Raw genomic sequence first — 21,840 nt, 5'->3', positions numbered from 1 at the left:
TCTTAAATTCAAGACCTGTGTAAGTGTGGAATGTGTATAGACAGGTAGCTGATCAAGTTGGTGTTGGTCAGGTTTAAGATATTTCTTAATGATCCATGCACAGGCTAGCATAGTAGTAATACTATAAATAATACCAGCAAGACTTACATAAGTGATGAATAACTGGAATAGGAATCTTATCATCTATAAATAAATAAAGAATCTCTGCAGTGACAGGCATTTCTGTGCCAGGAGCTCACTGCACAGAAATAGCAATGCCTGTAACAAGAGCAAGCTGCTCCCAGGAATAAGGAGCCACCTTGTGGTGACAACATTGCTCAGAACTTTAAACATACAAAGTCTGATGCATACAACTTTGCCTACACTAAATTGTTGTTGTAACAGCAACAACATGAATTATTGAGCATGATGCAGTTTTAACCATCAAGCTAGAGAATTACTGAACACTTGAACAGCAGAGATAAAAAAAAAAAAAAAAAAAAAAAACTTGAACAGAATCTACTATAACTTTGGCCATGAGCTTCCCCTAGGGGATAAATAAAGTATCTATCTATCTATCTATCTATCTATCTATCTATCTATCTATCTATCTATCTATCTATCTAATAATAACTAATATAAAATTAGGTCTATTACCTGATCACCCATTTGTACAATCAGCCTTAAAGACTTGTGTTGTAGGTCAGTTGTATTTTGTGAAATTAGTTTTGTGATAGGTGTACAGCTATTTTAAAATGTGTCTCATATTTCAACAGGAAAATCACATGTGGTTAAAGAATAATTTAGAAGGATGTTGTGAGTTAAGAAACATAATTGTGATGATGAAGTCCACACAAATAAATGTCTTGTTATTGTAAATAAATGAATAAAAACAATATTTAGAATTTAGTGAGGCCTACAGTCAGCTTCTCCTCTCTGTCCTCCAGGCATGCTGGAGAAGCTGTCAGAGATGAGCACCAAACTGGAGGATATCCAGAAGGCCTTGGACATGTACCTGGAGACCAAGAGGCAGATATTCCCAAGATTCTACTTCCTGTCCAATGATGACATGCTGGAGATCCTTGGGCAGTCACAGAACCCACAAGCCATGCAACCCCACATGAAGAAGTGTTTCGACAACATCAAGAGCCTGCGCATTGAAAAGGCAGGGAAACTTGATAATCAAAGGCACACACACACTCAGTAGCCACTGCTACACTTCTGTGAAAGAGTAATTTAAGGCCATTTTGGTTATGATGAGATGACTAAACCTGACATTTTTCATTACTTACTTTAGCTGACGTTCTGCAATATGCAGCAAAGCACACAAAACACCATCAAAAAACCTGATATTTTATTTATGCATATTATATAACAGAAATAATACTGTAATGTGAGCACTCCACTGGTTCACCAGCCATGATTCAAGAACATGAAACCTTTTTTATGACTGATTCTTGTGCTAAGTGACTGGTGCGATCTTATTTTGTAGCATTCTTCTTGCTCTTATTAGATAACATATGACTGCATTTATTTCCATGTCTAAAAAACTGTTTTCAGATTAAATGGATGTAGATTTGAATGGACCAGTACATACAGAATGCTGCCACTGTGTATGTGTGTCTTCTATAGGTGGGCAGCAAACAAGACGCCATTGGGATGTTCTCTGCTGATGGGGAGTATATTGCGTTCCTCCCGTCAGTGCAACTGAGCAAACCTGTGGAGGTACAGCAGTGATGATGAGGATGATGATTGTGATCATGGTGATAAAGGTGTTAATGATGATGAATCTGAGTGAAGTCACAATAATACTGGTGATAATGAATATGATATAGTTTTATGGTGGAGAATGGTGGAAAGTTAGCACCATTTTGTTTTGTGTGAATGTAGGTTTGGCTGTGTGATGTTGAGAAGGCCATGCGTAACACACTGAAGGATTGTCTGAGGGACTGCCTTGCAGCTCTGAAGAAGATGACATCACAGAGAGACAAATGGGTCAGAGACTGGCCAGGACAGGTACATTTATCTTTTTTTCCCCTCTTTAATTGTCTTTCCTGCTGATGCAGTGATATATTGTTGATTGTCTCTGACGGTCATAAAAATAAATAAAAATTTTTTTTTTTGAAAACAAAATCAAGCATTTCTTTGTAATTGCTCTTTCCTCTTTTCTCCCTGTATAGCCTGATGTCTAATAAAGTTTGAAACTAGTATTTCAATGTAAAAAATAGACTTTAAAAAGAAGCTAGTGGATTCCCTGAACTCAAGCATTCATTTTTCTTAAATGTGTATTCTTCCCGTTTTAGATGCTGGTCACAGCCAGTCAGATCCAGTGGACTACTGATGTCACAAAATCGCTCATTACCAGCAAGGAGAGAGCTGACAAGTCCTCCCTTAAGTCCCTGAAGAAGAAACAGGTTTGATTGACTTTTTAAACTAATCTTTTATTAACCTGTGTGAAAATAGGACATTGAAAATTTTTTTTCTGTGAATTCACTCATGATTTGTTTACGCACCAGTATGTCTCCATACAGCAAGCTTAAAGTTCTGTATCCAGTGTTTGTGTGATTCTAGGCATGTGAAATGTTTCTCTTGTGTCGTGTGTGTGTTACGGTGTAGATTTTATGTGTATTCAATGTTTTGTGATTCAGTTAACCTTGATATGTTACAATCAATGTGTCAGCCTTTTTGGCAGCATGAATAGGCAACATAATGATGATAAGAATTAACAGGCTTCAACAAACTCTTGACCCTTTGCTGTAACTGTCTTTGTTCCTCAGGTTAACATGCTTCGCTGCTATTCAGAGACCATCCGTGGCAACCTGTCCAAAGTCCTGCGTCTGAAGATTGTAGCACTGGTCACAGTGGAGGTTCATGCTCGGGATGTGATTGACAAGCTGGCCAAGGCAGGCTGCAATGATGTCAATGCCTTTGAGTGGCTCTGCCAGCTGCGACTATACTGGGAGAAGGTATGCTCTGAGAGTAAGCAAGTAAAAACAACAGACAGAGATTGTATGAAGAAAAAGGAAATGATAGCATTTTTGTAAAGCCACAATTTCATGCATCATTCATGCATCATTTTAGTTATAATGTTTTTATATATACTCAATACTTCTCCATTAACCTATATTCTCTCTGTGTTTCAAATTTTCCATATTAACAGCATTTCTCTCTCCACCACTCAGTTTGCTGACCTGTCTAATGACAGCAAGAGATCAGTTTTGCAGAAGGCCAATAAAAATACCCACTTGTCCATTTTTAATGTTTTGTTTGTTCTCATAACAGGATGTGAATAATTGCATAATCCGACAGACCAACACGTGTTTCAAGTATGGCTATGAGTACCTGGGCAACTCTGGGCGCCTCGTCATTACTCCGCTTACTGACAGGTCACTGTCACATCAATCATTCAGTCAATAAGTGCACTAATTAACATATGCATCAACACATCAATTAATTAGTTCATTAATTTATTGTTATATCAACGTTAAGTATCACACAAACAATTCATGACCAAACTCTACATATATATAATTCTCACAGTTTGACTGTGTTACATGTTACAGGTGTTACATGACCCTGACCACAGCGCTCCATCTTCACCGAGGGGGCTCTCCTAAAGGCCCAGCTGGTACTGGAAAGACAGAGACAGTAAAGGACTTAGGCAAAGCCCTAGGCATGTATGTCATTGTAGTCAACTGCTCTGAAGGACTTGACTACAAATCCATGGGACGCATGTACTCTGGTCTGGCACAGGTAGGGAGGAGGGGGAGTGTGATGACGATGAAGTCAACCAAAATTTTGGATATTTCCCACTGCGTCTCTCTGTGTAATTCAACATTTAAATAAGTATGTATTTCATTATGTCCACACTGAACAGACAGGAGCATGGGGATGCTTCGACGAGTTCAACCGTATTAACATCGAGGTGTTGTCGGTGGTGGCCCAGCAAATCCTCTCCATCTTATCTGCCCTCTCAGCTGGACTGTCCAAGTTCCTTTTTGATGGACAGCACATACGTCTGGTGTGGTCATGTGGCATCTTTATCACCATGAATCCCGGTAAGTCAACACAAATGTGTAAATGCGTACACTCCATTTTATGTTGCCATATCTTGGTGGAAGAATTGACATTTGAATCATACAGAGGACATATAGAGACAGAGTGGATTACGTTGCTGAAACAATTTGAGACATTTTAAATTGATGTTTTGACATTTTTTCTGTCATGAAAAAAACTGCCATTATTGGCTCTTTCATTGCTTGTAATTGTAATATTTTATAGGTTACGCTGGTCGTACTGAGCTTCCAGACAACCTTAAGTCCATGTTCAGACCAATCTCCATGGTGGTGCCAGACTCTACTCTAATTGCTGAAATCATACTGTTTGGAGAGGGCTTCAACAACTGCAAGGTACTACTACTTAAAGAAAGATGAACTAAATTGTTAAATTTATTCAGGAACATGGTAATATTGCATTACTCTGTGCAACTATGAGAAATCTCACTTCTCAATAACAAGGCCTTGTCTGTGTAGTGGCTGAATCAGTTCTGAATATGCAATGATTTCTAAACATCGAAAAATCCACTGCATCTTTTATGTGAAGAGCTCAGGCGGGGCCAGGGTGTCAGAGCATTACTGTGTGTTTAGTGCGTGTCATGAGTACCACAATCACATGATTCTCTGGGACCAGAGTTGGAGCTGAATTACTGCTGACTCTGCTCTTGCAGCTTCACTATACTATGTACAGTCTATGGGGCTGATTTACTAAAGCTTTGCGTGCGTAAAAACGTGCGCAAACGTGACAGCACGCGCAAACACATGTTGATGCTGATCTACCAACCGGGCGCACCGAGGATTGCGTCTGTCAGTCGGGCAAAATAACATGCGCTATCCATTTAGTGCTTCTGCCTTCATGAATATGCAATATAGGCGTGCCTGCCACAACGCGTGAAATATTGGGAGGAGTAGATGCAAATAGAATCGGTTTGCGAACGCAATGTGTTTACCAAACCTCAAACTAATTGCGCTGATTATTTTTGCGTCTATATTTAGCACGTTTGAAAGTCAAGTCTTAGGCTACCTGGCACAGCCGTGCGCACAGATGGCTGCGGTCATTGTTGCAAGGAGGCGGCGTAGGCACGACAGGCAACGGAGAGAACACATCTTTTCTGTTCGTGTCACTCTTTTTGGAATGGCAGAAGAAAAAATAATCGAGACATATCAGTTATCCGGCGATGCCATGATTGTCCTTTGAAAAAGAAAAAAACAAAAAAGTCATTCGTTCAGAATTCAGAAAATCCTTAAATAATAAATGTTGCATCATAATGTCAAGTGTTTCTTGTTTGTGCTATTTTGACAAAACCAAAAACTCACATTTTTATGTACTAAAGCCCACTTTCTTTTAGACATAGGAAACATTTAGTTCGGCCTAGTTCCTATCATTTATTCCTGAAACTTAAAACAAATGAAAACGCACACACTTCTGCGCCCCTGCTGGAACGCACAAACAAAAAAAAACCCTTTTGGCAATTACGCTTTTCCATTGCACAGCTAAAGAACGTTCATGACGCACGTTCATGTCTTATGTGGTGTACCTGAATGAATTAAAAATATTCCCTCTATCCCAGTAATCTGCTCATCACAGAACGTCAGCTGCACCTGCTGTTCAATGGGAGACAGAGGGTCCTCCTCCGCCGGTCCTCCACCTGTTTTATTTGCCGATTTGTTATTCTGTGCGATTTTTTCCTTTGTTCTTCTACGAATGTCTTGCCACCTTTTCTTCATTTCATCCGGTGTTCTTTTGGTTTTCCCCACAGCATTAACCTTGTCACAGATTGCCTCCCATATTGCGTTCCTCCTAATAACGGTTAAATTCCTTTGCTATAACTCAGAAATGTGCTTGTTTGCCTCTTGTACCAGCACCTCCAATTCCGGTCCAATTGGATCTGCTCGTTTGCATTCGCCACGGTGAACACCCTTAACTTGCGCAAAATCCTCATTTAAATAGGGCCGGCTCGATCACTTTTGCGCCTGTAGTCAATTGCGCTGTTAATTTAAGTAAATCACTCGCAAGGCCCAAACAGGTAGCGCGCGCAATCTATCCGTGTGCGCACGCAATTTAGCGCTCTTTATTTGGGATCTTAGTAAATCAGGCCCTATGAGTGTTAATTGTTAGGGGGATGACAGAGTTGGTATGCATTAGATGAGAAGAGCTTCATGATGGTGTATGTGCTTCCTAGATGGTGTGTTTAATATCCTAATTCGTGTCTTACACTTGACAATGGACACCTATTTTGCTCCTTGGAGGGTTTATCAAAATCCTACACTGCTCTCTTGCCATGCTGGATCCCAATAGGATCCGTAATTATGTGCCAGATAGAGAATGAGAAGTGTTAACCAAGCAGCAGTGCAAACAGCAACAGATTAAGAGTGAAACAACACCTGATGTTAGCTGAATACTGTGGTGTGTATTTCTGTTTCCAAGTTGGTAAAATGTATGTATTTTTCAAGCTCTGAATCTGTTATATAGATAGCAATATATAAAACATGAGGTTTGTAGACTTTTCATTTTTACCCTTTGACCACAGACCACTATTGATTTATTTTTATATTGATTTTATCAGCTGTAGTAACATAAGTCATAAGTTGCAGACCAGAGTTCTGTAAATGAATCATCCTTTCTGAGGTTGCAGATTTAATATGTACAGACATTTTCAAAATGGCTCATAACTTAATTATGTTAATGATGTGAGGATGAAGTTTGAACTGTTGAAATTGCAAAAAGAATGTAACATATAATAAGTATTGTTCAAAACACAGTCGATTACTGTAAAAGCCATTTGTTGTAAAAAAAAATTATTTATTCTCTATTGAATGTACAGTAGATATACAGTAGATATACAGTAGATATACAGTATATACACACATATAGACACTAAACCTGCCAGCAGGCTGGGACAACTTGATTGGACGCAGCGTCGTCCTAGTGTTGTCCTAGTTTCCCTGCAACATGAAGACTGCACAGACAGACCAGACCAATGTAACACACATACTTCTCTTTTGCTGTAAGCTGGCTGATCAGATGTGTAATTTGAGGCATGTCTTTAAAGCCCACTGAGGCAGGGAAAGGGAAATGATGGATTTATGTTCAGCAACATAGTTTACTGGCACACTGCCCTGTATGTCATCCTCTGGTTTATACTGCAAATTTGAATCCTATTTAAGATGACATTCATCCTCCTCCCCCTCTCCTCCTCCTTTGTTTCTTGCTTTTCTGTCTCTGTCTTTTTGTTGCTTTATCCCTGTCTCCATCTTTGTTCTCATAGCTCCTGGCTAAGAAGGTATTCACCCTGTACTCCCTGGCGGTGCAGCAGCTGTCTCAACAGGATCACTATGATTTTGGCCTGCGTGCTCTCACCTCCTTGCTTCGTTATGCTGGAAAGAAGAGGCGCTTTTGCCCCAAAGTTCCTGATGAAGAAGTAGGTCTTTCTCTCTATCTCCCTTTTGGCCCTATCTCTCTTTGTCTCACACTGTTTCACACAGAAAATGGGTTTGAGGACTTGAGAGCTTATGGTAGATCCCTTAAAAAACAAAACATAGACTAGAGAATAGAATACATGGACATAGAATAGATGTTCACTAAGTTCTACAAAGAAATTAAAGTACAGACATTAAGTAAAGTTAAACACATTATTGGTATTAAAGCTAGGTTCAAGTCTGTGTTGTATGAACACAAACAGGTTTTGCTTGTTGTAATCTTGCCACCTGTTCATAATGACCATTAAGACATCCCTTCCTAATGGGATCCTAGTTTATGTGAAGCTAATGTGAAGCTTCAGCAGTCTGAGTTAGTCAAATCAAGTTGGCATTTCTTAGAGTTACCATAATGCTAGAATGCAAACCCGAGCTGCGCTGTAATCTCTGTTTTGGCGTGCTGTCTATCTAGTTAGGCTAAATCCTAGGGGAACCAGGGCCAATATTTTTTTATTGAACTAAGTGTATCAAACAACTCTCTCCTTGTCTCTCTCGATCCTCAGATCCTGTTAATGGCCATGAAGGACATGAACATTGCTAAATTGACCTCTACTGACCTGCCACTGTTCAATGGGATCATCCAGGACTTGTTCCCAGCTGTGGAGACACCCATCATAGATTATGGCAAGGTAAATTGATCTAGTTGAAATCAGCATTCCTGCAGAGAGCAAATGTTTTTGTTAGGTTTGCTCTGACTCTATGACAATGTTTCCTTTTTTCTTTTTTCTGCAAAATAACAAGAAGGTTATTCCTTATCCGTGCAAGTAGATGCCAAAAGAATTAGAGTTCAGCTGCAGTTATGCCCCTATGTATGTGTGTTTGTATGCTCTCAGCACGGCACTGGATTGTCAATATATCATAAATTTGTATATTTTATAATGCCACTCAGGGTATCCCTATCACTGACTACCTGTGTGTCTTTTTCTGTCATTTTGTTGCAGTTGAGGGAGGCCATAGAGGCGGAGCTTCGTCTGAGCGGTTTTCAGGTGACTCCTTTTACCATAACCAAAGTCATCCAACTTTATGAGACCAAAAACTCTCGACACTCCTCCATGCTGGTAGGCAAGACAGGCAGCGCTAAGAGTGTTACCTGGAGGACTCTGCAGAGTGCCCTCACTGCTCTGCACCACAAGGGAGTGCCTGGCTTCCAGCTGGTCCAGGTGGGTGCAGATGGAAAATAATGCACTATGATTTATTGGCTAATACTGCTGAGGTCTCACTTTGAGGGTTATATTTCAGATTTGCACAAACTGACAAATAATATCAGCCTCCATAATGAGATATTTATATTAAAATGTATTGTTTTAAATAAATAACATTCTTGTTTAGAGGGTTAATTTCATTCTGCCTCTTTGTATTTGCACCCAGAGCCAAACAAACATTAAGTGACTGGTTTGCTGAGCATGTACAGTTCACCAGCACTGCTTATTTCTTTAAAAGGGGACACTAGTTTATCTCTTCCAGTAAAACAGACACAGTCATGTTTTCTACTTACTGCTCTCTCTGTCCGTCCTACTTTTCATCTTGCTGTCTTCCTAATTATTTCACTCTATTTTTACCTCTTGCTCTCTTTTTTTTCCTCAGTGCTCTTTGCATAATGTTTTTCTTGTGTCTCTCCTCGTGTCAGCCTCTGCTGCTCCTGGTTCTCATTATCTGGCTCTCTGTTCCTCTCTATTCCCTGGCTCCACTGAGCCTTCTTTTCCTGATTCTGTCCCACCCACATGTTCATGCAAACACATGTACTGAAACAGAGACACACACAAACACACACACACACAGACATGAGAAACATGCTGAAACTACTTGTGAAAAGGAAAGCTAACTGCAGTATCAAGATAAGCCTATTCAAAGATTGACTCCCTACCTCCGTTTCTAGGATTTCACTAGATAGAGCTTGCAGCAGAGTATGCCAATGAAATTATACACTGAACACCAATATATTTGTGAGTCACATATTAGATGATTAAGGTAATCAAACCTTCTTAACCAAAGTGATAGCAAACATGCTAAAGACATGTACTTATCTTTCAAACTTAACAACGTAACATCACCTCACTTATGTGTTGCTGGCTTTCATACACTAAAACTAGTACACAAAAAGTTATTTAGATGGAACTACATTTGATTTATGTGTTTGTGAATTCCTCATCTTAATGTATCACGACCATTTAGTCGAAAGCCAAACCAATTCAGGGGCTAAAAATGTATCTGTTTACAGTATATGTACATGTAATCAGTAAAAACATGCAGACGTTTAGTGAAAACAATGCTGTTCTCATGTGTTATCCTTGTGTGTTATCGTCTTCAGTAATCATGATCTCCCCTTATAATGCACTTTGTGTCATCTTTTTATCATCTCATCTTCTCTTTTATGTCTTGGTCCTTGTGGCACAACAGGAGTATCCTCTGAACCCCAAAGCAATGAGTCTGGGAGAACTATATGGAGAAAATGAACTGTCCACCAATGAGTGGACTGATGGAGTGCTATCTTCTCTCATGAGATCAGCCTGCGCAGGTGCTGAGACATAACAATGTTTCTGTTGACATTACATGTAGTATAGGTGAACACAGTAGGCAGTGATGATTCTTCCAATTTTATATTATCTTATAGAGCATCCATTCATGCACAATACTTATTTTATCCAAGTTCATCTTCAAATAGCACTACTAAGCTGTACTAAAATGTAGTGTGAAAATGTAGTGTGAAAAAGATCATCATTGGCATCTTAATATTTGGCAACTTACTATGCTCAGACTATGCCTGTAATCAGTAGCTGTAGACAGTGCATCTCGAATTGGCATTTTAACAAATGCTCTTTGTGTCACTATGCATACTACTGCTCTGGAAAGCTGACAAAATTTAATGAACCTGTGTGTTGCTGTGCTGTGAATTTCCTTCTTAGCCATCTTACCTAAGGTTTACTGAAGTACAAACAGATGAGGCATTTCACTTATCATAACTGTTGTTGTTTATACTCTGGTCTTTTTGTGATCAATATGTGATTGGTTTTCAAACCAAAAAGGTTGAATGTCATTTTTTTTTTATATTGATTGAATAATTTGGAATGTTTTAATGAAAAGGCAAAGCATTGCATAGAAAAGTTAATCTTACTGCTTTAAAATTGTTAGTAAAATCTTTGTTACAGTATGAACAATGTTATATATAATATACTTGTATGTTGCTTCACTTTTTCTGTCACATGTTGCACCTCCTCTCTGTTCTTTAGATGAGAAACCAGATGAGAAGTGGATTGTGTTTGATGGACCTGTTGACACACTGTGGATAGAGAGTATGAACTCTGTTATGGATGACAACAAGGTGCTCACACTCATCAATGGGGAGAGAATATCCATGCCTGAACAGGTGAGGTCGGAACTGAAAACCTGACAGATGGGCCCTTAATTCAGTTTTAATTGTCATGGTAGGAAAAACACGGGTGTTACTAATAACATTGACAGTGGCTCAATTTAATTGTAGTGTCCCAGTATGTCATGGCAATGTGACTGTCAGGTGCATGTACAATGGCAAGACCCTGAAACTGAAGCAGCTAAATGAAATGCAGCCACCATTATTTACACATATGACACATATCCTACATATCAACATGCTTTCCATTGAAAATCCTTTAACATAAAAAAAACATAAACATGTACTTGTTGTGTAAGGTATTACATTGGAATTCATATGTTTTCAACATAGCTAGAACCAGACAACTAGACAATCCTGACAATATCCATTAATGTGCACGATCAAAAAATTATTGTAAGTTAATTGCTGTTTTCTTTAAATTAATGTCAGCATTCAGTCTGCAAACAACTGCTCTAAGGCAGTAATCTGGTTTGATACAAGATTGATTATGATAAATCAACTAATAGCAAAACAACATGTAATTAATAACCATATATTACTTAATTCTAGTCAACCATATACTGTAAAATTATCATGACAGAGAAACTATATGTACATTTCTTTGTCATAGGTGTCTCTGTTGTTTGAAGTGGAGAACCTGGCAATGGCCTCTCCAGCCACAGTGTCTCGCTGTGGGATGGTCTACAACGATTACATTGATCTGGGTTGGAAACCTTTTGTTCAGTCCTGGCTGGACAAGCGTCACAAGGTACAATGGACTCAGACATAATAACTCATTGCCTTCAGGCATTGACAGCATATTTGGATCAATTCATATACAGTTTTGGAGTTCTGTGTATTTCTTTTGAAATTCAGAAACCTTAGGCCTCTCAAAAAAATTTGCTTGTGCTGACATCTAAGCCCTGTTTCATTAAAGAACAAATGTATTAGAGGAAGAATGACGCCCATTTTATTCTCTTATTTTCTGGTACCCGCTTTCTTTCATCTCCCTGCATTGCTCTCTGTATTTCTCCACAGGCTGAAGGGGAACATTTAAAGCGTTTGTTTGACAAACATATGGACAGCACACTGAACTTTAAGAAGAGTAACTGTAAGGAGCTGATCCCCATCACTGAGCTTAATGCAGTAATGTCCCTCTGCCGCCTCTATGACTCCCTGGCCACATCCAGCAACGGGGTATGACAAACAAAGTTTTAAGATTTGTGACTGAAATTAAGCCATAAATGATGCAACTCCACCTCATTACATTAGAATGTCTGAAATCTGAAAACAAAGGCTAACATTATTGCTTAAGCCAGCCCAGTGTGAAAACAATGTAATTGTGGTTTTCTCCCTTTCTCCAGGTTAACACTTCAGACACAGAAAACCTGGGTAGGTTGGTGGAGCTCTGGTTCATCTTCAGCCTTATCTGGTCTGTTTGTGCCTCTGTTGATGAAGATGGGCGCAAGAAGATGGACAACTTCCTACGCGAGATGGATGGCACTTTCCCCAATAAGGTCCTCTGTTGAGCATCATTTTTGCTTGATACCATGAGTGTTTAAAAAGTCCCGTTTTGTGCCAAATCAAACCCTAAGACAAACACAACAAACTGTTTTTCAACAATCATTACACTAACATTTAAATATATGTGAATGATGTGCACATGGTTTTAGAATGGCAACCCTTGGTTGAGTTGATGTACGCATTTTAAATGCACCACAGGCATAGAACTGTAATGTGACTGTATGAATCTGTCTTAGCAGGCACCAACATTCACTGAACCTTTTGTGTAAACTCTTTCAGGACACCATTTATGAATACTTTGTGGACACCAAGAACAAAACCTGGGCTTTCTTTGAAGATAAGCTACCAAAGGGCTGGCGCTACAATGCCAGGTAGGAAACCAGGTGGTCTCATGTACCTGGCATTAGCTCTTGTACACATATATGTGAGTGTGGATGTGGTTTTATCTATTTCACTCTCTGCCAGTTCAGTTACCTTTGAAACTGAATAAGTACTAGATAATGTAACCTACATAACAACTACAATGTATATCTCTCCCTCTTCCCTCTCCTGCAGTGCTCCATTCTATAAGATTATGGTTCCTACAGTGGACACAATTCGCTACAATTTCCTGGTTAAGGCTCTGGTGTCGGGTCAGTACCCAGTGCTGCTCACAGGGCCAGTGGGCACTGGTAAAACCTCAGTGGCCCAGAGTGTCCTGCAGGGCTTGGATAACAAGTGGACTGCCCTCACTGTCAACATGTCTTCACAGGTTGGTGTCTTTGCTTGGCCTGTGTGTGCCAGGTCTGTGTTCATGTTCCTCTAGCCTTATATAAACCAGTTTGTATTAGGAATGAAAGAATTGTTGGAAAGAAAGATAATTTTGTCGGGTACTTAGTTTTTTTTTTGGCTTTTACTTTATGATTAACACAGGGGTTAATATTAGGTTTAATGAATATTGAATTACTGTAATGTAGTCAGTGAGGGTTGTTAAAAGAGTATATAGTAAATAGTAAATATGTGTATTTGGTAACAGGGACAGTGTAAGTCTGGGCTATTCAACTATGTTGTTCAGGGGGCCACATTTACGAAAGCTAAGGGCCCGGGGGCTGGACATTTCCCTGAGCTATTCTCTTATGTACACTTGACACAACATGGCACCACATTTTCAACACTGTTATTTTGCCATATTGAATTTGATTTTCTGTGGAACATAAGCTGCAATATCAGCAAAAAGGCAAAACACATAGTTTTGTACAACATATACAGTGTATAATGTTATAATTGGAATATACCTGGTTTGTCTTGCTGTGGCAGACATTTCTATCCCTTGGCTTTGTCTCATTAAAGAGAGAGATGGTATATCATTACCATTATGTGAATTTATATATTGAATGTCATGACACATGCTGTCATTGGCTATGATCTGTAGATACTACATGTACAGGAACAGGCTAATACACAGATCTCACCTACATAACTTTGGATGGCCCACCCTCGCTCACAGCATGAGATACAGTGACATACAAGTGCATGTTTCAGTGTGTTTGAGAGAGCATCTGCCTCCATCCAACCGTGTTGTGGCTCTTAATGGCCTCCATCTCGGCTTCACTACAATTATAATAAAAGTAACACCCTGATCCATGGCACTGCAGTTAGACTGAATCACGTCAGCTCTGATAAAGGGCTATCAGTGAGCCTGGGATGATGGAGGCACTCATCACCCTCCACCTTTACCACCATTACCATTGTCACCATGCCCCCCGTCCCCTTGCTCTGCCCCCGACCCAAACGTCCTTACTATTACCACCTAACCCCCAGCAACAGCCATTCTCACCTGAAATAATTTACACAAATACTCAAGTACACATCTAGGCATCCACGTGTTATACAATAAATGTCTTTCTTCTGTTGTTTTCATTGGAAAATTTTACTTTCACATTGTTGATGAGACATGGTACACAGTGAAACACACCATTTCATCTTTGTGTTTCTGTGTTTCTCTGTGTTTCCACCACTGTCCAGACCACATCTAATAACATCCAGGCCATCATCGAGAGCCGAATAGAAAAGAGAACCAAAGGCGTGTTTGTGCCAGCAGGTGGGAAACACCTGCTATGCTTCCTGGATGACCTCAACATGCCAGCCCATGATCTTTTTGGCTCCCAGCCACCACTGGAGCTGCTGCGCCTTTGGCTCGACTATGGCTTCTGGTATGACCGCCAGAAACAGACCCTGAAGTTTGTCAAGGTGAGAGAGGGCATTCAGGTCAGAGTGGGAGTGAGGTCTGTACTTTAGTGTATGTGAGATTAAGACATTATCATTTTTCTGCCTTCGTAGTGCCTCCTCCACAGTTACCTCATAGTTAACTTTGTCTTTCAATCTGTGGGACAAGAGCTTTACATGTGCAATGTGTTTCATTCCATAGGTATTTTTTACTTTTTACCATTTTCTGTTGTGTTTGCTGTTCATGTGTGTGTCTGCTTTGTTAGGACATGTTCTTGCTGGCATCCATGGGGCCCCCTGGTGGAGGGAGGACTCACATCTCTGGCCGCTTACAGAGTCGATTCAACCTCATCAATATGACTTTTCCTAATGTAAGTCCTCGCCTCTCCTCTTTTCCTGTCTGATGTTTATCCTTTACCACAAAACCATACTAATGAACATATTTTTTACTAAAACAGGCACCTACATAAATCAAATATGCAACAAAAATGTAGACAAATTAATCAGCAGTGAAATGAAAATACCCAGGATTTATGAATTTTGTCATTTTTACTTTTTCTCATCTAAGTTAAAGAGATTCGCACTCAGTTAAGCAACTTCTGTTGTTAATTTTATCTGTGTCTTTCCTTCTTCTATCATCCAACTGTTACTGTGCATTTCAGCCAGGTGGATCTGGGTAATCCTCCACCTGGCAGATGTTTTTTCATCTTCTATCACCATTTGACAAATGCGTTTTTGTTTCGCCACACTGGAATTACCCTGATTATGATTATAGCTGTGATGATAATGATAACCACTGCAAAACTGCACTCTCTCATACCCAGAACCCAGGAGATATGATTGACTGAAAGGCTGCCTGCAAATGTTCTCCACCTGCTAACACCCCCCTCCCATCTGTTTCCTTTCTTTTTGTTAAATCTTTTGTTTGGTTGCCTTGTTTTGTTTTATTTGGCTTTTTGTACTTTTCTCACTCTCTCCACTTATTGTTCACTCCCTCTCCAGATCACCTTTTGTCTCTTTTCAGTCTTTTTCAATTACCTGGCAGTTTTTTATCTCTGTTGTTGTGCTCCTTTCAACCTTTCCTGCTCCATCTTACATATTCCATTTGCCCACAGCTCTGTCCTGTTGATTTCTGCTTTTATTTATTATCCCTCTCTCCACTCACAAAAGAGCTCTTGCTCTTGAAACTCTCTTGGGCCATACCGTATTCAGGAAGTAAACCCTTGACATTTCAGTTGCCTCGCCTCTTGAATTTGTGAAGTGGACAACTTGAAATGGAATTGTTACACACTTATACCCATTCTGCCTTTTTTTTTCTATTGATCACTACAACTCTGAAATTTCGGTATCTTATTGACATGGCTATAAGATTTACGAGATGTTCCTAACTTGAAGAAGCCCATCCTCTCTGCATGCAGGAGTCCCAGATCAGGCGGATCTACAGCACCATGATCAACCAGAAACTACAGGAGTTTAAAGAGGAGGTGAAGCCCATTGGAGAGATTCTGACTCAGGCCACGTTAGAACTGTATTATGCCATTACAGCTCGTTTTCTTCCCACTCCAGCCAAGATACACTACCTCTTCAATCTCAGGGACATCTCCAAGGTACACAAGAACACATATACTGTAGATTGGTTAGTTTGATATATATATATGTATATATATATACACACATATATATATCAGCACATACACCACCTAAAATATGTTTTCAAGAAAATTCAACAGGAAGTTCAGCTTAGGAAAGCTCTCTACACTAAGCCTCACACTGTTTAATTAAAATGTTATATGACTTGATGAGTCTTTTTTTCCTGTTCAATCCTTGCTAGGTGTTTCAGGGTCTGTTAAGAGCGCATCCAGAATTCCATGATACCAAAAACAACATCACCAGACTGTGGATCCATGAGTGCTTCAGGTAACATGTTTTTCACCAAACATGGAACCTTCTCACAGTCAAGTAGCATATTTACCATAGCTCTAACCTCATAGTGACAGTGTTTTAATGTATCATTATCTGTTATCTGAAGCCTAGAACACTGTATATTCAGTTATGGAATGGTTTTCTACTTTGTTCTACACTTGTCAAAGCTTGTTGTGTATACGGGATAATATTTATTGCCTATGCTCTGTTTCTGATTTCAGAGTGTTCTCAGACCGGCTTGTAGATCACAGTGACATGGAGGCTTTTATTGCTTTGATGGGGGAGAAACTGGGCTCACTCTTTGATCTCACATACCACAACATCTGCCCCAACAAACAACCGCCAATATTTGGTACATTTAGTACTGTACACATACATACAGTACATGCACACAGCATGCCATTGTCACAGTGTCAGCATTACTGTGTAAAAAAAAGTGTCAAGAGTGTAAAAATACCTACAGACTTACTTACAGATAATTAAATTGATTGTTAATGGGCAGTGGTTTAAGCATTATGAAATATTTGTGTGTGTGTGTGTGTGTGTGTCAGGTGACTTCCTGAGTGAGTCTCATGTGTATGAGGACCTACTGGACATTAAGGCTCTGAAGAAGTTCATGGAAACCCAACTGGAAGACTACAACTTGACACCTGGCCTAGTGCCCATGAGCCTGGTGCTCTTCAGAGACGCCATTGAACACAGTGCGTCTCAGTACACAACACACACACGCATTTAAATGGATGCACTGTGCATAAAATTCCCCTGATGAATCAACACGCAGTGTCAACTCATCACATTCTGTCCAGTCAAACCAGCGCATTAAAACAATCAGTATAAGAGGCCCTCATCTGCTGCTCTCTGCTCTCTGGTATCTTCAGTGTCTTATGATTGAGGCGCAGTTTTAAAATCCTCTAAAAAAACACAGCATGAGGCGCAGCTAAAAGCCGCCCTGCAGCTGAAAGAGAAAAGGCCCCAGGCAGCACCCTCTCGGCACCAGGCTCTGCTCTGTACACTGCTGTCAGTGTGCCACACACCACTGCAAATCAATAGTAGTGCATTACTATAGAAACAACATGGGCTGACACTTTTGTGTGTAGTGTTGGTTTGCACACTGTTATATGGTAGTGGGAAAAAATGTATGACTTTAGATTTTGTCACATGCAAAATGATGATGTTTTAGCAACGTTAACAATTTGTCAAGCTGATGTAAACACATTTGAAAGCCTTTTTGTAAGAAACCCTTGTCATTTGTAAAAGCCACACAGATAGCAATTCTAAGAATACTGTCAATAAAGGGTTTCAGATCAAAGTTATGTTATGGGTAATATGTTTGTGTTTCCTCCACAGTAACCCGTGTAGTACGTGTGATCAGTCAGCTCAGGGGCAACATGCTGCTGGTTGGTGTTGGAGGCTCTGGTAGACAGAGCCTTTCTAAAATGGCCACCTACATCTGTGAGTACAAGGTTTTTCAAGTGGAAGTCACCAAGCAGTATCGCAAACAGGAGTTTCGAGAAGGTGAGATCAAGCACATTAATATGACATGCACAGATGTTTCAGAAAGGGAAAGCATGACTGTATCCAACAAGTTCCACTTTGGAAGTAACTCTATTGTCTGGAAATTAAAACAAGGAAAGTTCAAAACTAAGATGGAAAGATTAGAACAACCATGGACTCACATACTGTATGTTCTTAATATTCAGTGTGAAGTATATTTAGCTCCTGGTTGATTCACCTGAATTTAATCTTTGACGAATAACCTCTGTGCAGTCAGTTCTTCACTCAGCTACAGTTTAATAGGTGGTTTTTCTCTCCTTACTTTCAGACATCAAGAAGCTGTACCGTTTGGCTGGTGTGGACAACAAGCCCACTGTCTTCATGTTCAATGACACCCAGATCGTAGATGAATCATTCCTAGAGGACATCAATAACATCCTGAGCTCTGGAGAGGTGCCTAATCTCTACAAGCAGGATGAATTTGTTGAGGTCCGTATTGTACATCTATCTTTATTTGTCATGTCTATTTGCATAGTGTGTATTTATTTTATTTTATGAAGTCAACAGGTAACACTATGGTGATTTACATGAACTCAGTTTTAGTCTGTAGGAATTGAAGAAAATAATCTAGGCTGAGGTTTTACCCATTTACTATATGAATTTGGTTTAAACCATTTGGAATGAATTGGTTGTGTGTTAAACTCATGTTGTCACAATCATGTATCTATAAGTCATTAAAGTTTATATTTAAATACATCTCAAGTCAGTTAAAACCTTATTCCAATCCTCATACCATGTAACTCTGCTTGCAGGTATGTAATGCTCTGTCAGAGTCTGCCAGGAAAGACAAGGTGGTGGAGACTCCTGACTCCTTGTTCAGCTACCTGATAGAGCGAGTCAGGAACAACCTGCACATAGTGCTCTGTATGAGCCCAGTGGGAGAGCCCTTCAGGTGAATACTGATACTGTTTCCTGCAGCACACACTGTGTCCTATAATATATCCTTTTTCTGCAATATATTCCCCCCTCCTCTTTTTTCTCCTCTCCTCTCTTTGAGAATCCTGTTTGCTCTGGTTTTCCACACATAAGTTTATGGAAATTAGGACAGAATAAATCACATTGCAGTTCTTATAGGATGAAGAGCCCTTTTCATTTCATTTCATTTCATTTTATACACAATTAAAAACTGGCCTTCACAGTAGTGCCAATATAATGTCCAGTAGTCTATATTTCTATAACAATATGGATGTCTGCCATTATTTTATATTGATATTTGTGCTGCACGTTTTTGACTTTTACACTAGTGTCTTCCTAGAGGACATCAATAATGAAGTAAAGTTTAGTCAGAGAGCTTGTAAATAAGTATAAAATAATCTACTGGTCATCTTCGACAGGGTCACTATTCCCTATTCCTCACAATTACACTGGGGACAGTGAGTCGTGCTTTACCATGAAACAGTGTGTTAGTGGCTGATTGACAAATGATGTTTAGTAACTTGGATTCTGTAACGAGGACCTGAGAGTCACTGTAATTGCAAACGGTGAGGATACTGTGACAGAGAGTGTCAGCTGTCTGCACACACACGCAGACGTAGTACGCGCACAGATGGACACACATTTTCTGTTATTCATTCTCCTTTGTCACACACACGCATTTCTTTTCACAAAACATGTCTTTCCCCTCAAGCATTGATGGCCTGGTTGTAATTAGTGGCACAGGGTAGTGGTCACACATGATGGTGCTAATTGGGCTGGCAGGCACCTTCACCCAGAACTAATCACCATTCTCTGTGTGACGAGGCATCCTGGCCCTCTCACCACTAGCTGCTAGCAGGATTCATATCACACTGCCAGAACTCAGGGAGCACTACACCAATTAACCAGCTAAACTCACAGGCTCACACTGTTGGTCTGGAGCATACACTGCCATACTTAACTGTAGAAGGTTCTATAAAAACTTCTGTGTCATACTGCTTAAATCTAGCCAGTCATATTTACACATCCATTTTAGCCTTAGAGGAAAAAATCTATTCTTAAGCATAATGGCTTCATTATTCTCTTCAGTGGTCTGTCAAATGTACCTCCTCTAGTTTACTGGCCCTGCGTCTACAGGGCTTTAATAAGGATCATTATATCAACAAATTGTATATGAATAAAATTCATAAATAGCTGTTTGCCAACAGGAACCGCATTCTCCAGTACCCAGCACTTGTAAACTGCACTACAATTGACTGGTTCTGTGAGTGGCCCAAAGATGCTCTGCTGGAAGTAGCTGAGAGGTACTTGGATGGACTGGAGCTGGGATCCTTGGAAGGGGTGAGGCATACACACACACATAAACACACATTTTCTTCCAACATCTGTAAGGTTTGCTTTATGTGACTATGGTGTCAGCCTTTAAATTAGAAAGATAGAGGGGTAAGAATGGAACCTGAAAATGACTGAACAGGGACAGAGTGCTCTGTTTTTCAATTTTCCACATTAACAGCTAGAATGTCTGTGCCTATAAAACATTCTCTACCACAAATTGCATTTACAGTACAAGCTTTAAAATCCGACCTCATCCACACTGGGTTTTCTAATCATTTTCTATGGGACTGGTTTTGATTGATATCACTTCAGTCCCATTAAAATGTGAATTAAAACAGTGGGTCATATTACTGTCGAGCAAGTCCTTCCAAAACGTGCAGTAATACTGAATAAAAACTTATGATGAAACAAAATGAAAACAATAATCTATAACTTTAACTGTGAACTGCACTAAACCCTGCTGTGACACTTGCAGTACATCAGTGAATAAATAGTCAATAATATGCATTTCTATTGTTTGAATGTCAGATCAACATGTTTACATATGGTGCATGATGTTGCAGATCCAGACAAAGGTTGCCAGTATCTTTGTGACTACACACCAGTCAGTTGCACAGATCTCCCAAAGGATGAAGCTAGAGCTGAGAAGACATAATTATGTGACACCCACCAACTACCTGGAGCTGGTGTCTGGATACAAGAAGTAGGCACCTTCTAACTTTCTCCTCACTCTTTTCATACTACCTCCTAATGCTTCATTTGTGTTTTGGGGGCCATACACTATGTGCACATAAATAAGTGTAAATACTGTACATGAGGTGTGGGTGCTTGGGGTTGTTTTGGTGTTATACTGTATGCATCAAATTAGAGCTAAACCAGAACAAGCAGGAGTATAACACTAACCTGGTTAATTCCAGTGTAAAGTTATTCCCTTTACAGTTACCACCTCCTCTGTGGATAAGTGGGTCTGTCTCTCTTAATTTTACAAAATGCCTTTCTCTGTCAGAGTCACTTTCTTAGTCATCTGATTGTGTGTGTGTGTGTGTGTGTGTGTGTGTGTGTGTGTGTGTGTGTGTGTGTGTGTGTGTGTCTATGTGTGTATGTGTATGTCCATCCAGGCTGTTGGCAGAGAAACGCAGTGAACTGGGGGAGCAGGTGAGCAAGCTGCGTAACGGCCTTTTCAAGATCAGTGACACAAGGATGAAGGTGGAGGCCATGTCTGTGGAGCTCGAGGAGGCCAAGAAGCAGGTGGCAGAGTTCCAGATACAGTGTGAAGAGTACCTGTCTGTCATTGTGCAGCAGAAGATAGAGGCTGACAAGCAGCAGAAGGTAAGTATTGCAAAAATGCTCACATGCACTACTAAGTAGATTAAAGTAATAGTTTGATTAAGGTATTTACAGGCTTCTCATCCACCTGATTTACCTGACTTACCTGACTTTTAATCCAGTCATCCTATTGGATGACTGGATTAAAAGTTGAAATTGGTGGTTTGTTTTTGGAAGGGTGTGTGGTAGTTGACTAAA

At 39.9% G+C, this 21,840-nt stretch overlaps 1 protein-coding gene across 1 annotated transcript in view; it reads left to right on the top strand.

Annotated features, from left to right (window-relative positions):
- dnah2 (dynein axonemal heavy chain 2) overlaps nucleotides 1-21,840 on the top strand; it is a 60,598-nt gene that overhangs the window by 18,663 nt on the left and 20,095 nt on the right. Inside the window, exons 30-60 of the mRNA XM_022758363.1 lie at nucleotides 927-1,149; nucleotides 1,611-1,704; nucleotides 1,870-1,995; nucleotides 2,283-2,393; nucleotides 2,757-2,945; nucleotides 3,262-3,365; nucleotides 3,543-3,732; nucleotides 3,857-4,037; nucleotides 4,261-4,388; nucleotides 7,304-7,456; nucleotides 8,015-8,140; nucleotides 8,453-8,671; nucleotides 9,909-10,026; nucleotides 10,739-10,875; nucleotides 11,492-11,629; nucleotides 11,899-12,057; nucleotides 12,225-12,377; nucleotides 12,664-12,755; nucleotides 12,940-13,135; nucleotides 14,389-14,613; nucleotides 14,856-14,960; nucleotides 16,008-16,196; nucleotides 16,421-16,506; nucleotides 16,734-16,864; nucleotides 17,064-17,213; nucleotides 17,860-18,027; nucleotides 18,335-18,495; nucleotides 18,819-18,958; nucleotides 20,190-20,322; nucleotides 20,880-21,019; nucleotides 21,435-21,645. Coding sequence (XP_022614084.1) covers nucleotides 927-1,149; nucleotides 1,611-1,704; nucleotides 1,870-1,995; nucleotides 2,283-2,393; nucleotides 2,757-2,945; nucleotides 3,262-3,365; nucleotides 3,543-3,732; nucleotides 3,857-4,037; nucleotides 4,261-4,388; nucleotides 7,304-7,456; nucleotides 8,015-8,140; nucleotides 8,453-8,671; nucleotides 9,909-10,026; nucleotides 10,739-10,875; nucleotides 11,492-11,629; nucleotides 11,899-12,057; nucleotides 12,225-12,377; nucleotides 12,664-12,755; nucleotides 12,940-13,135; nucleotides 14,389-14,613; nucleotides 14,856-14,960; nucleotides 16,008-16,196; nucleotides 16,421-16,506; nucleotides 16,734-16,864; nucleotides 17,064-17,213; nucleotides 17,860-18,027; nucleotides 18,335-18,495; nucleotides 18,819-18,958; nucleotides 20,190-20,322; nucleotides 20,880-21,019; nucleotides 21,435-21,645 — 4,676 coding nt within the window. The remainder of the gene's footprint in view (nucleotides 1-926; nucleotides 1,150-1,610; nucleotides 1,705-1,869; nucleotides 1,996-2,282; nucleotides 2,394-2,756; nucleotides 2,946-3,261; nucleotides 3,366-3,542; nucleotides 3,733-3,856; nucleotides 4,038-4,260; nucleotides 4,389-7,303; nucleotides 7,457-8,014; nucleotides 8,141-8,452; nucleotides 8,672-9,908; nucleotides 10,027-10,738; nucleotides 10,876-11,491; nucleotides 11,630-11,898; nucleotides 12,058-12,224; nucleotides 12,378-12,663; nucleotides 12,756-12,939; nucleotides 13,136-14,388; nucleotides 14,614-14,855; nucleotides 14,961-16,007; nucleotides 16,197-16,420; nucleotides 16,507-16,733; nucleotides 16,865-17,063; nucleotides 17,214-17,859; nucleotides 18,028-18,334; nucleotides 18,496-18,818; nucleotides 18,959-20,189; nucleotides 20,323-20,879; nucleotides 21,020-21,434; nucleotides 21,646-21,840) is intronic.

Source organism: Seriola dumerili, unplaced genomic scaffold (assembly GCF_002260705.1).
Source record: "Seriola dumerili isolate Sdu_G_001 unplaced genomic scaffold, Sdu_1.0 BDQW01000295.1, whole genome shotgun sequence".
NCBI lineage: Eukaryota > Metazoa > Chordata > Actinopteri > Carangiformes > Carangidae > Seriola > Seriola dumerili.
This window is presented reverse-complemented; position numbering and strand designations above follow the sequence as displayed.